The sequence below is a fragment of the Trichosurus vulpecula genome, chromosome 7 (genome assembly GCF_011100635.1).
Source record: "Trichosurus vulpecula isolate mTriVul1 chromosome 7, mTriVul1.pri, whole genome shotgun sequence".
NCBI lineage: Eukaryota > Metazoa > Chordata > Mammalia > Diprotodontia > Phalangeridae > Trichosurus > Trichosurus vulpecula.
This window is the reverse complement of record NC_050579.1, coordinates 80,797,357-80,814,512: the sequence shown is the minus strand read 5'-3', so window position 1 is coordinate 80,814,512 and position 17,156 is coordinate 80,797,357. Positions and strand designations below refer to the sequence as shown.

Genomic DNA, 17,156 nt, shown 5'->3' with positions numbered 1-17,156 from the left:
ACAACTACAGGACTCCCTTGCCCTGAAATGCTTCAGTGGCTTCCATTACTGACAGGATAAAATACTCGCTCTTCCTAGAATTATAGGCTCTGTACAATGTACCGCAAACCTACATTCCTACTCTTACTTCAAACTAGTCCCTTTCATGTACTCCAGCCAAACTAGAATAGTAGCTGTTGCCTGATTTAATTTTCTTTTGCCTTTTACTAAACACATCATCCCTAAAACCTGGAATAAATCCCTTTCCCATTTACCCACCATCGCTGCCTGTTGAAATCCTTTTTTTTTTTCAAGATCCAGATGAGATGCCTCTTGAATGCTCCTTCCCTGATTCCTTCCTTCCTCCTAAAGTGATCTCCTTTTTCAACTTTCTCACTTTGCTGTTTGAGCTCTTCTATCCACTTAATCATAAGTTGTATTATAGTTATTACTCCATTGCCATTTGATCATATGCTCATTGAAAGCAGACACTAAGAACTTAATAAAATTTTGTTGAATTGAAATCACTTCCCATTATTACTCATTCCTTGGGCTTCTGTTGGCAATACAATCGTGGTCTAGATAGACCATGAGTTTGATTTAGAATCTGTAACTCCTCTCTTACCAAATGAAATTCGTCATCTTTCCCCTTACACCAAAATCTCTTCTAAAATCTCTTATTTCTGTCAAAACACCACCACCAATCCTTTCTTCTAATCATTCAGGGTCACTACAAGTCTGATCATATCACATCCTTGTTTAGGAATCTTCCATGGCTCACTATTGCCTCTAGGATAAAATCAAAACTCCTGAGCTTGGCATTACAACCTGGTTCCAATCTATCATTCCAGGCTCATTGTACATCACTCCCTTTCTAGCCAAATTGGCTTTGCTCTTCCCTAAACTTAGCAATACAAACACAGGATTCTGTGTTTTTTGCGAAAGCTATTTCCTATGCTTGGCATCCATTCACTCATCTCCACCTCTTAGGATCTCTACTTTCCTTCAGGACTTGGTCTATGTGCCACCTCCAATGGGAAGCTTTCCCTTATCTCCTCTCTCTCTCTCTCTCTCTCTCTCTCTCTCTCTCTCTCTTTCTCTCTCTCTCTCTCATTCTTCCCTTCCCTCCCTCCTCTTGAAAATGACTATATATACACATACATAGCAGTTTACATGTTGTATCCCCATTGTGGAATGTAAACTCCTTTATTGGAAGGACAATTTCCCCTTTGCTTTGTCTCTGTCACCTGGCAGTGCTTTGAACTGGTTTTAGTTTTTGATTTTTTTTTTTTTTTGCCAGACCAGCAATTTCAATGGTTTAGGGAATTCCAATGGAGAAACTCCCTCTACCATCGAAAATCAGCAACTAACTGTTTCTCAAAACTTTGTGTCTAAGAGTTGCCTAAAGTAGAGCATTGAAAAGTTAAGTGACTATCCAAGGACCACACAGCTAGTATATGTCACAGGAGGAACTTGAACCGAGGTCTTCCTGGTCTCTAAGGCCATATTTTTTAAAAAGGTGCTTTTTTTGTTGCAGGGGATTGGATTCTCCAAAGGAGCCGCTTCTTGTTATTCTAAGATGAATCATGGTATGTAGTGTTGAGGTTTTAAACATGGGGTCTGTAAACTTAAAAAAAATAATTTGGATAATTATTTCAATATAATTATTTTTGTTTGCAGTCCTGTGTTTTATGCATTTAAAAACTTTATTCTGAAAGGGGGTTCGTAGGCTTCACCAGACTGTAAATGGGGTCCATCACATACATACACAAGGTTAAGAACCCCTGATACAACGGAAAGACTAAATTTAAAAGTCAGAAGCTGTGGATTTTAGTTTTGCCACGAACTAGCTACAGGACCTAAGGCAAATCGTTAAACTTTGAGAGTCAGTTTTTTTCTTCTGTTGAATGGGAACACTTCCTCAAAGATCTTTATGGATTGCTTTAATGGATTGCAAAAAAGAAAAACTGTGGATTAGAGAGGCAAATCACTTAATCCCCCAGCCTCAGTTTCTTTCATCTTTTAAATGGGGACACTTGAACTACCTTCCTCAAGGGGTCAATGTAGTTTACCTTGGGTTTAAAAGACACAAAACCCGGGGGGGTTAGAGTCCCAGTTCACGTAATCTCCGTACGTGTTCCTTTCACTGGCGAGGTAGGGACACTGCACTTCCTCTTTTGGAGAATTAAAATGAAGAAATGTACACGAATTCATTCAGTAACTGTCAATGTAAGCTATTGTTATTTAAAATGGGGGGGGGCGCGAGGACACAAGCTATTGTACTTTTAAATGGGAAAAAGAGGTCTGCAGAGAATTCATTAATGCATTTACGCTAAATGCCTACTAAGAGCCTACCTCAGGGAAGAGACCCCAAACCCGAAAGTACCTGTCCTCGAGGAGCTCACCTAATTGCAAGAAGGAATTTTTAAGAAAAAAAAAAAAGGAACCTTTAAGTGAATTCTTAACCTCCCCGGACCTCGGTTTGTAAAACGAATGGGGTGGACCAGCCCGCAGCTGGGAACCTTTCCAGGTCTAGGGTTGTGATCGATAGTCCGAGGTCTTTGAGGGGCAAGTGTAAAAATCTAATCCTTTTTCAGGAAGAAACCTGCATTTAGAGATCAGAGGTTGACTGACCACGAGCAGGCCTGGGGCTAAGAGCAAAGGAGAAGACCGGGCCCGTCCGTCTTGTGTAAAGCACGAACGTTAGCCCTCGAACAACGGGGATGGGGCTCTAGGAAGTGGAGGCCGTGGACGCCGTTGCGAAACAACAGCAACCAAAAAAGACTGTTGGTCGGCGAGGTCAGAACCGAGCGCCATCCTGCACCAACAGCTCCGAGACCGCGGGGTAACAACAGCATGAGCTCCTCCGGCTGCACTATTGTGTTAGTGCCGGCGGCGGAAGAATCCCATACCCGTCGACCGAGCAGTTAAAAGAGTCCTTCTTTGTTCACCCACGGCCGGAGCCGAAGGGCACCGCGTCCTTCCGCGTCCGCCTCACAGACTCCGCCCCCCCGCGGCCCTGGAGAGCTGCCATTCGGCGCAAGGAGTCTTTCGCATTCCCACAATGCACCGGCGCTCCGCGGGAAACCAAAATGGCGAAGGGCCGTAGCGAAGAGGGGTTGTGTCGGAGGCGGGTGTGAGCATCCACCCCCCTCTCCGCCCCCGTCCCCCTCAACCTTCCTCTCAAACCTCACTCCTCAGGACCTCGGCGTGTGTTTTCTTGTGTGTTCAGCCCGGTGCGGCGGTGCCTGGCGAGGGCGCAGAGACTGAGGGGGAGGAAACGCCCAGGGGGAAGTAATTTTTTTTTATTTTTTATTTTTTTATTTTTATTTTTATTTTTTTTCCTGTATGAAGCGGTTGGCACCACTGAAGTGACCGAATGAGGTGAGAGACCTTGGCGCTTCCGGGGCACGGAGGACCGGGAGAAGGGGGAGGGGAGGGCTGGATAAAGGGGGAAAGATGGACGCGGGGGGGGGGAACTGGTGCGCAGGGTTGGAGAAGTGTGAAGAGGGTGGGTGGGAAGGAGCGGGGTGCGGGGGGGGATCAGGAGGAAACCATAGCGGGGGGGGGGGGTCGGGTTAGGGTCGAGCGACTGGAAGGCAGGAAGGAACCTGGGGGCGTGAGACGGTTGGAGGGGCAGGATGAAACCTGGTGACGAGGTGGGGGGGATGGGAAGGTAGTTTGCCACCCCAGGTGGGGGTGCTGTGGGGGAACGGAGCAAACGGACAGGAAGGGACCGGGGGGGGGGTTGCGGAAAGTGAAGCGACACACAAGAGGAAGAAGAAAGAATTGGGGTGTTGGAGGTGGGGGAGGGCAGGCGGCAAAGACTAGCGGGGATGAGGAAAAAGCAGGTCTCAGAGGAACAGGGGCGGGGGGGTGGCGTGGAGGGGGAGGGAAGGACCCTGGACTAAGTGGGGCAAAGGATGGAACTTGTGGAGTTTTCTCCACTTGATTTCCTTAAACCTGCTTCTCCATACATTCTTGGTAGGCAGAAACTGCATTACTGCCCGGACGGGGTTCGGGGGTGGGTTGTTTTTGTTGCTGATGTTTTACAACTGAGGATGTAAACGATTTGAAGAATTTCAGCCGTAAACCCCAAATCCTTAAGTAAATGATCGGCAGAACCCGGCAATGAAACCTCAGGTCTCTTGGTTTACAGGCTGGCGTTCTTGGTCAGGAAATTTGGCTTTTGCAGTTGGAAGTGGGCATTCAGGAATATTGGGGGTAATTAGAAGAATGAGGTGGGAACAATGGGAAGGACGGGTATGTATGGGTATGAGGAATTTTGCTTTGGTTACTGCATTTAGAGATCATCTTGACTAAACTAGGAAAATAGAGATACCATGTCTTAAGCAGTGGAGCACAAAATATGAGGTCAGTACATAACTAGAAATATGTAAATATTGTCTAATATTACTTTATTCCACATCTTTTAGTAGTAGCAGAAGCTTGTCCTTTTAGATTGATTCCATGTGACCTCCTTGTTTAGCTTGTTTACAGACTGGTTTTAATTTTCATGTTTTTATTACTAGCTCGGAATACTTTGTTTAGCAGATTGCAAAAAAAAATACATTTAAAATATCTATTTTGGTTCCAATAAAGTGCACATCACATACAGTGTACTTTTTTTTTTAAGGGAATCATTTTGAGCGACAGCTTTTAGAACCTTGTAGTTGTGGACAGAAAACAGTTTTACATTTCTGAATATAAAATTCAGTTCTTTGTTTGAGACTTGGAACATTGTTTGCATTGTACTTGAAAGATAGCTTGAAAAACAATGCAAGGTAAAAATTTCAGAACGAGTAAAAAAATGCTTTAAGTTAAATTTAATGATTTCTTTGCCTTCAGAAAGTTTTTTCAAAATAATAAAAGCTACCTAAAATACTTAATTTGGTTATTCATCTGCTTCTTGACTTGTGTTCATAAATACTTTTAATATTAAAAAAAAATTAGTCATGTAAGCTTATTCCAATCCTGCTTCTGATACATACTGTGTGACCCTGGACAAGTCACTTAACCTCTCAGTGACCCTAGAAACTTTATTAAGCTACTACATTGCAAAACGATTGCAGATGCTTTGGGTAGAGGGAGTTTCTTCATTGTGAGTATTTGTACCAATGAAATAACAGATCTAGACACTTCCCCTTCCCACCTTATACACCCTCAACCATACCTGTATAGACCTAGATCTAAAATTGTAGAGTTTGTGCACCATCTAGTTCAGCTCCCTTATTTTACAGATTTGGAAAACTGAATAGCCTTAACAGCCTTCATTAAGTTAATATATCAGAAACCACATAGCCCCTCCCCCCTCCCCCAAGGATTACTGTTCATACTTTTTATTCCCTCATGGTGTCTTGTAGATGATGTACCCAACCAAATATTTGTGGACTGAAAGGACTGCCTTTATTAATATTTTAGGACAGGGTTTCACAGATATGATTTCATTTGATCTGACCACACAACTTTCATTTGAGATAGAGAGGGAATAAATAGTGATAACCCAGTTTAACATAGAAATTTGAAATTTTGAGAAATTGGCTTTGTCACAGTCTTTAGCTAGTTAATGGTGAATTAGGGAAACTGTAACTACTTTTGTTTCAGTAATCTAGAATACCTCCTCCCAAAGGAATATTTTAATGAATTTCCTTTTACTTGTTTTTAGGATAGATAATTTATTGAAATACAATACAATATAAAAATTACTGGAAGGTACTATTGAAGAAAGATATTTCTCTATGGACTTGATACATATAGAAAAGTAAATTCATTTAATGTTTTTTAATGAGACATTTTCTATCCTTCCCATATTCTGTGTCTTCTGTCATATCTATAAATATTAACAGTAGGCTTATCAGGGTAGCCATTTCTGGACCGGTAGAAAGCTACTTGTAAGATCTGTTGTGAGATTTTTCCTTTAGCAGATAAAGATTTCAAGTTTGATTTTTCATTTCAAGAGAGTTTTCTTTTTGTTAGTTTCCAAAAACTAGTACTGCTATCAACTTGAAAATCATGTATTAACAGGAACTGACATAGCGATTTTCCTAAAGCACTGTTCTCCTAAATGTACTCCATAAACTCTAATGGCTCTCCATTACTTCTAAAATAAAATATGAAGTCAAATGTAAATTCTTCTGTAATTAAAGCTCCAACCAACCTTGTTTCTTTCTGCTGTTTTCAGCCAATTGTCCCCTCTCCTGAACTGCCTAAGGTCCTGAGAGAACTCCACCCTGAGGCCAAACTCCTTTGGACCATGAAAACCCACCTGGAATAAGAATGAACAAACTCTCATTTGGTCATATCTTCTCCATGTCAGTGATTCTGAATTCCTGGGTGACATCATTCAAACCTGTGATCACTTATTCCCATTACCCTCAAATCAGTGCTGCACCGCCCCCCAATCCTCCTCTGAAGCTGTCCACCCATTCCACTGTGCTTTCTGGAATGCCTGTGATGTAGGCAACAAATTTGTTTTCCTCTTAAATCTTTTCCCTTCCCGTTTTTTCCATCTTCTTGCTCTTATTGAGACCTGGCCCCCCCTCCTCATGATACAACCTCCCAGATCTCTGCTTTCCAGCATTGGCTTCCCTTTTACTCACTCCCCCTTCCCTCTCCCAGAGGTGGGAGAGTTGGAATACTTCTTGTTCCCCATTGTCATTTCAAGATTTTCCCTCACTCAAGAACTGCTGTAGTCTTTGACACTGTTCGTCACCATTTTTTCTTTTGTACTGTCTAGTTTTTGTTTTTGTGGTTTTTTGGTGACTGTTCTCTCTTGCTTCTTCTCCCATCAGCCTGCCTGTTCCTTCAGAGTCTCATTTGCTGGATCTTCATCCAAGTCATGGGGGTATCCCCCAAGGTTCTATCCTGGGCCCTCTTATCTTTATCCTATTTCACCTGTTGTTTCCCTCATGGATTCAGTTGTTATTTCTATGCTGGTGATTCTCATATCTGCATATCTAGCCCTAACATCTCTGCTGACCTCCAGTGTTATATTTTAAATTGCTATTAGGTATCTCAATCTAAACATGTCTAAAACTGAATTCATTATCTCCCCCTTGTTTCCTACCCCACCCCCGCCCCTTTTCCTTTACTTGCTTGTTACTGTTGAGGATACTATCATTCTCCTAATCCCTACAGGCTTACAACCTCATCCTCAACTCCTCACACGTAGCTCCCCAAATCCAGTCTGTAGTCAAGGCTTATTGGCCTCCTGATTATACTTTCCTAACATCTCTCATCTTCCTTCTTTCCTCTCACACTGGCACTTACGTGGTGCAGGCCTTCCCTTTATTCCTGGATCATTGCAGTAGCCTGCTGGTTGGTCTTCCTTGGCCAATTGAGTACATCCCTCAACTATTTGGTGTTCTTTCTGAAACGCAGGTCTGACCATGTTAGCTTTCCCCACCACCCTCCATTCAAGAAATTCCAGTGGCTCCCTATTGCCTCCAGGATCAAATATAAAATCCTCTGGCATTCAAAACCTTTCATAATTGACCCTCTCCCCTGCACCTTTCCAGTCTTAGGCTTTATATCCCCCAACCCCATCCAACTTCTGACATCCGGTGACTCTGGCTTCCTTGTTGTTCCATGAACGTGACATATCCAAACTGAGTATTTTCCCTGGTTGTTTCCCATGCCTGGATTGTTTTCCCTCATACCTGCTTTCTGGCTTTTCTTTCTAAGTCTTTAAGCTAAAATTTCACCTTTTTACAGGAAATATTTCCCAATCCTCAATTCTAGGGACTTTGTTGATTATCTCCAGCTTATCCTGTATGTGTCTTTGTACATAGTTCTTTTCATGCTATCTCCTCCATTATGCTATGAACTCCCTAGCAGTTAACACAACATATGGCACATAGAAATGTTTATTAAATGACTTCCCTTTCATGTACTCCACACTTTGGTCAAAGCTGGCCTCCCTACTTACTGTTCCTCATATATAGCATTCCATTTCAGGTTTCAGTGACTATCCTTCGGGCTTGAAATATGTTCCCTTCTCACCTACACCTTTTAGCATCCCTGTTTTCCTTTAAGATGCAATTCAAGTGCCACCTACATGAAGCCTTTCTGAATCTCTCCCGTTCTACCACAGCCATTACCTCCTTCTCAAAAAAAAAAATTAATTAACTTGAATATAAAAGGAGTTCCCAGAAGTCTTAGTATAGTTTTAAGCTTTAAAAATAACTTGTCTGTCTACACACACACACCCCTTATGATAGTGTAAGTTCCTTGAAGACAGGGTCCATGTCATGTTTATTCTTGTATCTTCAGTGTCTAGCATAGAAAATGGTAGGCACTCAGTAAATACTTGTTGATTTAGATTGTTAACAAAGCATGTTATGTGATTTCTACCGTAGAGGAGTTTTTTTTATATGATGGATAAAGGTAGCAACATTTTTTTTTTTTTAAGATTTATTGGGTTGTTTTTTTTAGAGGTGGGAAGGCAGGGCATTTGGGGTTAAGTGACTTGCCCAAGGTCACACAGCTAGTAAGTGCATCAAGTGTCAGAGGTCGAATTTGAACCGAGGTCCTCCTGACTCCGGGGCTGGTGCTGTACTCACTGCACCACCTGGCTGCCCCTAGCAAACATTTTTTGATTGGAAAAATTGAGAGACAGTCCAAATATTGGCTAGGTTGAGTTTAAGAAGTTCAAAGGAGCAGAGGTTGACCACCTCAGGCACAGAAAAATTAACAAGTTTGTCAACCACCTGTCATTTAGTAGCAGAAAGGTTAAAGGCTTGCCTCTTGCTTCTTTCTCCCTATTTGCCACTCTTGGTGCTACTTATTTCGAGGAATTGGTAACTATAATTCTGCAGGGTTGCTTTTTTTTAGGCCAGAGGAGTTTAAGGAGGAACATAACAAAGGTATCTGCTGCTTTACCCCCTTTCTCACAGCTGTCCCAACAAATGTAATAGGCTCTCATTTAAGGGAGTTAGTAGACTTGCCATTGAAAACATTCAGGAGAAACTGATCTACCTGTTATGTGAAGGTATTCCTAGACTAGAAGATAACGTTACATCCTTTCAGATTCTATTATTCTATTGATATTTTCTGTTCTTTACATTACCGTAGTATCCCGTGTATATCCCCCTTTCCCTAGGCATTCTATATGACAGATAGTATTTATTTTATATGGAAAAACAAAAGTCAGGTCAACTGATTGATACATTGAAAAAGCATTTATTAGGCTATGCTAAGCACCATGTTAAGTGTTAAGAATACAAGTAAAAAAGCAAAGGTAGCTTTTGTCTTGAAGTCAAAGCTAAACACATAGACAGTTGTGGCCAGGGAGGGGCACTTGGTCCTGAAAGTTTCAGGAATGGTGAATGGGATCTTAGGAAAGTAGACTGTTGCATCCCATCCAGAAACAATGGCACAGTTTATATGGTTATGATCATTTTTCTAAAACTGAAAGGAGAGGGTAAGAGCCAGGTTATTGGTGCAGAGGAGGTGGTCAGAGAGAAGGATATAATCAAATATTTATTAAGCATTTTGTGCCAAATGGGCACTGTGCTAGGGATACAGAATAGAAGCAAAAGACAATTCCTGCCCTCAAGGAGCTTACAATGTAAAGAGGAAGACAACAAACAAATATGTATGAACAGGCTATCTATACCAGGTAAATAAGAAATAATTAACAGAGGGAAGGCACTAGAATTCAGAAGAGTTGGAAAAGAATTCCTGTAGAAGATGAGCTTTTAGTTAGGACTGAAAAGAAGTCCTGAAATGGTGCTCTGGGGGAGGTAATCTCCCATCAGGAAAATCAGAGATTTAGAGTTGAAAGTCTACATACAGATCAAAATTTTAATCCAACTTAATTTTTACAAATGAGGAAATAGTTCCAGAGAAGTTAAGTGACTTGTCCAAGGTCACAGGTAGTAAGTCAAAGAATGAGGATTTGATCTAGGTCCTCTGACTCCAAATCTTGTGCTTTTTCTAGGAGTAGCATGGCATTATTGAATAGCAAGTCAACCTGCGGGTCGTTCAGACATGTATACAAATCCTGCTTCTGACACACACAGGCTGTGTGACCCTCTCTATGCAAATCACTTAATTTCTCAATGTTCTAATAGCTTCTAAGATAACAAATTGGAGATAAGGTGCCAACTTGCATTGCTTGGTAGAGGGAGTTGAAATCACTGGTCCTGTCACTAACCCTGTCTTTCAGCCTTAAAAATCTATCAGATTCTCTTTCAAAACATACTGTTAGCAGTTTTAATGTTATAACGTCTCATTATCATTAGCAAATAAATACCTATCATGTTGAAAAACTGGGAGATAAAAAAAAAACCATAGCCCCTGCCTCTTAGATGCTTATAGTCTTGTAGTAAAAAAAAAGGCATACGCTTGAAAAAAAAACACTGCAATTATGATTATAGGAGTTGCAGTTTCATAGAACCTTAACTTCCTACCTTCTCATTGGTATTTGAATGGTTTGTGAAATTATCTGAAAGAGGCTTTGAAAATTCAGAGCTCTGAAATAGTTTACTGGAAGCTTTTCTACTTCTATCTTTAAACTGCTTTGGATGGGTCTATCTTCTAAACTACATGTAGCATAGGATGCTGTGGGACCAATTTAGACCTGGCCTGAAAGTATCTACCTTTACCAATAGAAAACCTGTTTGCACTGGATTGGAGAAGCCCTTTGGCTAAAATACCAAAGGTTAGGCTGTAGCTGAAATAGTCCAATAGAAACCCTAGGTGCACTATGGGATATGACATGATTCCACATTGTAGACTAAAAATAATATTGATCCTGTCTAATATTTTGAGAACCAAAGTGTGAGGAGCTGACTTGGAAGACCTGAAAACAGTAGGAATTTTTCTTACTTTTCTGAACTTAAGGTCAGAAAGAGTATCACATTGGAATTAGCAGACTTGTTTCTGATCCTGTTACGCATTAGTCATTGGACCTTGGAAATTGGGACAAGTCATTTAATCTCTTTTTTCTCAGTTTCCTTCCTTGTCAGTTGGGGTAATAATTCCTCCTACCTACTTCAAATAGTTGTGAAGGTAACCTGAGCTGGGAAAGTGCTTTGCAAACTTAAAATGGTAGGTATTACTAAGTTCTGTTCATTGATTTCAGTATTATCTAAAACTAAGCTCAGCTTATCTCTCTTTTTTTTTTTTTTTTAGCTCCCCATTGCATCTTTGAATGGATGCAGTGGCTTGCCAGAAATGACAGGGTGGTTCATCTTTTTTTTTCTCTTGCAGTCAGGATTGCAATAAATACCTCAGAAGTTTTCAACCAATTCATTTACTTATTTTGCCTGATAAAACTTGTGATTATCAGGTATAGAGTATTATTTGGGTCTTCCATACTTAAAGTGAAAACCTGTGTCTTTGCTTGAATACATGCTGACAACTTTCAATTATCTACCTGGGAATTATTTGTTTTGATCAACTCAGGAAATTTTTTTAACCCTTAGTTGGTTTTCCTTGACATCCAACACTCTCTTGAGCCTACTTCCCTAGCCTCAAAGCTTATGAATGCTTGAGGAATGAAACTTAATTACAATTACTGCCAACAAAAAAGGGTTAGGAATACATGTGCAGTTCCGCAAAGTTAAATAATGTAGTAGTTGTCAAACTTTGCAGTGATGGATACTTTTTTTTTTTTTTTTCAGATCAAATTCTGCAAAAATTGAAAACTATTTTAAAATTTATTTCTCAAGAAATGCCTGATGGCTAATGGTACTAAATAATATAAGACTAATTGTTTAAAAAATTCATCACTTATTAAATTTTCTCAGAACCTAACAGTATTACAAGTTTAGTGAAGAATATAATTGATTGGTATTATTTATTCTTTTAAGTTTATACATGTCTTGTTTGTAAATGGTTTTAATTTTTTGAGAACCATGAAACTATTTTTTAAAGATTTGATAAAATAACATTCATTTCAACAGGATCGCTAGAAGGAAGCCTAAATTGGAGATTGTTTTCATGCTTGGAGATTTAATTTGTGTTTGTAATTTGGTATTGGACCTAGTTTCATCCTTGTTTTTAGAAAAGCTTTTAAAAAACCAGCTTATAAAGAGTTCTACTTGTTTTCTGTTGAAACGATGATAATCAACTGATTGTGTATCTTCATTGCAGTGTTTGTTGATAAACTGATGCCAAATTTCCAGTTACACAAATCAATTTTGACTAATTTTTGATGGTTATTTATGGTAGAATGCACACATTACATACACTACTAGAGAAATGTCAACTTGGGCGGGTTGTGTGTGCTTATCCACTTTTCTTCTAACTCCTTAGACAGGTTTATATTTACCACTCTATTCATATAGATAATTTATTTGATAGTTATAATTGTGATATTAAGGTTTAGCCAATCATTATGTTTTTTAATTCTCTTACAAATATTTTTGTTATACCATTCCCTATTTAGCAGTATACCTTTAATGGCTCAAAATCCTGACAATTTTATACATTTAGAGAACTTGTATATAATGAGAATTTTAAAATAAATGGATTTTTGACTGTAAAACATAATTTTAAGTTAGTAATTTTATGTGATATTTTGTAATTTTTTTCTGTAAAAATTGATTTAAAATTTATTGGCATATTTTTATACTTTTACTGTTGGATCTTGTGTTCAAAGTATGCTATATATGCCTTTGAGGCAGTATAGCATTTATAAAATGTTTCAGAGGTTCTTTGGGTCCATTCATATTACATGTAGCTAAGAAGGTTGCAACTGAACTCATTATCTTGCCCTCAAACGCTACCCTTTTCCTTTACCAACATCCTCTCAGTCACCCAGGCTTTGGCCCTAGCCACCATCTTCCACTTCTTAATCTCTCTCACACCACCACCACCACCCCAATCCAAACTGCTGGCAAGTTCAAGTTCAGTTCTATTTTCACAATCTCTCTCATATATGTCCCCTTTTGTCCCTGATACTGCCACCAAACCTAGTTTAGGCCATCATTACCTCATGCTAGGATTATTGCAGTTGCTTGCTGGTGGGTATCCCTGCCTTAAGTGTCTTCCCACTCTGATTCATCTTCCACTTCAGCTACTAAAGTGATCTTAAAGTGCAATCCTGACCACTATTTAATAATAGGAGGTTGTGGCTCCACAAGAGTACAATGGCTCCTTATTCTTCCAGAATCAGATGTTAAATCCTCTGTATAGCTCATTATAACTTGGTTCCTTTTTACTTTTCCTTCTTTACTCCTCTTCGGATAGTCTACAGTGTTACTAGACTTGTTGCTGTTCCTCAAGCAGGACACTTCATCCCCTGACTGCCTCTTCACTTGCTGTCCCCATGCCTGGAATTTGTTCTCTCTTCTTTATCTCTTGGCTTCTCTATTTAAACCCCAGCTAAAATCCCATCATCTGTAAGGTGGATTTCAAGGTCTCCCTCAATGCTAGTGCCTTTCCTCAGGGATTACCTCAAAGTTTATTTGTATATTGTACTTAACATAGTCGTTTCCATATTTTTCCTCCATTAGGTTATAAGTTCCTGGAGGACGGAGACCATTTTTGCCTTTTTTTGTATCCATAGTGCTTATCACAGTGCCTGACACAGAGAAAGGGCTTAATAAATTTTTGTTCACTTGATCTACATATTTCTTTTTAGGATTTGTCTTTTTGTTCCCAGCAATATCTCAGTGATACTGGCAAATGTAAAATATGTGGCCTTCTCATTGGATGTTCCATTATTTGCTGCATAAAACATGTTTTAACTGTAGCAAGTGTTTTTTTAGACAGTGTGTTTATAGATTTGGAAAATTTTGTGGCAACAATTTTAAACAAAAGTATCATTTAAAAACTTTTATAAGATGATACATATTGTGCTTACTACCATTATTGTTTTTTTTTTTAATGAATTTTAAGTACTCCAAAGTTACATGTAACTTCTAAAGTGTATGAAAGCCACTATAACTGTACCTGAAAATAACTCAGTCATTGCTTGATAAATTGGCAGTTCCCATGCTGTTTCTGATCCTATGGGACTCAAGTCTGATATATCCGAGAGGGAAATGTAGCTCCACTGGTTAGAATTTATGTCTGGCTTGAGTTTCAGCCCAAAGCTGAAGTTCACTTTTAGAAGCGAAAAGAAATCTTTCTTTTATAAGAACTATTTTTGGCTTAACTGGTCAAAGACTGAACACAATGAGGACAAAGTAAATTAACAAATTTGATGTGAGAAAATAGGTACTACTCTGTCACTATGATAAATTAGAGTTTAAGGGAGGGTAAGGTTTACATTGGTAGCTAGGTATAGTGGATAGAGTGCGAGGCCTGTAGTCAGGAGGACTTCTTCCTGAGTTCAAATCTGTCCTCAGACTCCGGCAAGTCACATAATCTTGTTTCCACATAGCCTCACTTTCCTCATCTGTAAAAATGAGTTGGAGAAGGAAATAGCAAACCACTCCAGTATCTTTGCCAAGAAAACCCCAAGTAGGTTCATGGAGAGTCGGACACGACTAAACAACAAAGGTAAATTGTAAAATGTAAATTGAACTTAAATTGTCATATTTTCCCTTTTTGTAAAGAATAAATTCTTTCTATTATCTGGTTTTAGTTTTTAACATTTACTTTTATAAAATTCTGAGTTTTAACTTTTCTCCCTTTCTCTCTCCTTTCTCCTCTCGCCAAGATGGCAAGCAATCTGATATAGGCTATACATGTACAACCATATTAACTATTTCCATGTCAGTCATGTTGTAAAGAAGAATAAATTCTTTACCTAAATTGATTTATATATGGAATATTCTGGTTAGTTGACTACCTTAACTGAGACCATAAGCATACATTTCATTTATAAGTTGCTAGTATTTAAATTTTGTGACTGCAGTTTATGAATAGATTTTGTTCCCAAAGTCATTGGTAAGACAGTTATTTAAAATTTAACATATTTTCCCCATAGGAATAGTGTCTTAAATGCTTATAATTCTAGACTTCCCTGTGTAGGTCTCTTTGATCCCAAATATAGCTAAACTATAGTATCAGATGTGGATCTTAACAACCATTCATTTCCATGTTTCTTTGAGAAAATGTATAGTGTTTCAATTTGAGTTGCCAAGAACACTTTCCTGGTCTCCAGCAATTGGAACCAATGACTCCTTGACATAATTGCCAGTTACTCTCCCAGATTCTCAAGCTCATTGCTGGATTCCTATGAATGGAGTAGAATTGAGGGTGGATGGGAGTAGTGAGGTTCTAAAAGGACAGTTGAAAAGGCTAGGTGGGGAGGGGAAGGAAGGAGGGAGTGGTGGTGGCAGCAGAGGCACAGGGTATGGGTAAAAGGCAGTAGTGGTGAGAAGACAATTTGTTTACTTCATTGTCACTAGTTCAGTTCAGCAAACACTCATAAATTATGTATGTGTGTGTATACATACATACACACATACATATAGCGATAGTACTATGCTAGGTATTGGGAGATATAGAGAGATTAAACAAGATATGATGCCTTCTGGATTTCAGAAAAACCTGAGAAGACTTACATGAACTGATGCTGAGTGGAGTGAGCAGAACCAGGAGAACATTGTACACAGTAACAGCAATATTGTGCTATGACCAACTTCGATAAGACTTAGCTCTTCTCAGCAATGCAATGATCTAAGACAATTCCAAAAGACTCATGGCGGAAAGACTCATGCTATCCACAAGGAACTATGTAGTCTGAATGCAGATGAAAGCATAATACTCTTTTCCCTTTTTTTTTTGTTTTTTTCTTTCTTGTGGTTTTCCCCTTTTGTTCTGATTCTTCTTTTACAACATGATGGGTATGGAAATATGTTTAATATGATTGTACATGTATAGCCTATATCAGATTGCACACTGTCTTAGGGGGAAAATTTTAGAACTCTAAATCTTATGAAAGTAAATGTTGGAAATAGAAAATAAATTTAATTAAAAAACATTTAAAAAGAAAAAAATACCTTTCTTCATCGAACTTAGAAAATACAGTTATAGAATCAAAGATATAGAACTAGAAGCAACCTTATAGGTCATCAGGTCCAACCCCTCATTTTTTGTATAAGGAAACTGAGGCCCAGGGAGATTAAATGATTTGCTTAAAGTCACACAACTAGTAAGTGTCTGAGGAATTCAAACCCCTTCTTAACTCTTTAAGTCCTATGCTCTGTCCACTCTGTTACCTCTTGAAATAAACCCATTTGGGTTAGGAGAACTTGATTGATGAGTTTCACTTACTGTGTCTACTTGAGCTTATGAAATATTTCTTCATATTTACTCAGACAATTTTGAATTTCATTGCTTCATAAGCAGCTGAATTAACCTTAGTTCTTGAGTTAAGCACTTTATAATGTGTCTTAAAATGAAGGAAGTGGTTATAAAACAAAACAAAAACTAAGGAACTTAGAAAAAGAAAGCCTTACTTTTTAGTGTTATTTTGATGAAGTATAAGGTAACAAAGATGTTGGCACTCCATTTTTTATCTACATTCAAAAGGGGAAAATATATAGATACAGATGTTGCTGAGACTGCTGTTGATGATACAGATTTAAGAATGTTTTTGAATAGGCAATCCATCATGGAGAAACTTGAGAAATTTTTGTTGCAGTGTATAAAAGATTCCACAAAACCTCACATGACGCTTAGTTTTCTTGTTATAAGAGAAAAGGCACTATTACTGTTTGAGCTGAAGACTCCAAATGAAATGATGGGCAGGGAACTAGACACACATATATATCCCCTAATTGTGGGGGTGAGGGTGGAATTGCCTTGGGTTCAGCTGATCCTAGAGCAGATGTGGGTAATAGAAAGGCAGCCCTGCCCTCCCTCCTCCCCTCACCTTCAACCAAGAGTCAGGAGGGATTCTGGAACTGCCCTGGGGAAGGGGGGAGAATAATTTCCCATGACACTTAACCAATAATAGAGTAGAATTTTTAGATCTCCTTGGGGCCAAAGACTTTGGGCCTACATTGAGTTCTGGGCTATCAGTGAGTGAAGTTGAGTCCCTTGACCAGGAGTCTGAATTGTTAGTATTGAAGTAATTGTGTCCATTTTAGTGGGATTCAGTGGCATTTTGGCACAAATGAGTCTTAATTTGGGGGCTGAGGAACACAAAAAAAATTTCCATTAACATTAATTATATTTGTTTTCATCTTCCAAGAACTGAACCTAGAATGATTTTTCAGGAATGAATATTACATTCTTAGGGCAGAGGAAGACTGCAGTGACCACTGCAGCCT

General features: G+C 39.1%; 1 protein-coding gene across 1 annotated transcript in view; it reads left to right on the top strand.

The window, feature by feature from the left end:
• The first annotated feature begins 3,008 nt into the window (after positions 1 to 3,008).
• Positions 3,009 to 17,156, top strand: part of MTF2 (metal response element binding transcription factor 2) — a 60,926-nt gene continuing 46,778 nt past the window's right edge. Inside the window, exon 1 of the mRNA XM_036766995.1 lies at positions 3,009 to 3,363. Coding sequence (XP_036622890.1) covers positions 3,359 to 3,363 — 5 coding nt within the window. The 5' untranslated portion in view covers positions 3,009 to 3,358. The remainder of the gene's footprint in view (positions 3,364 to 17,156) is intronic.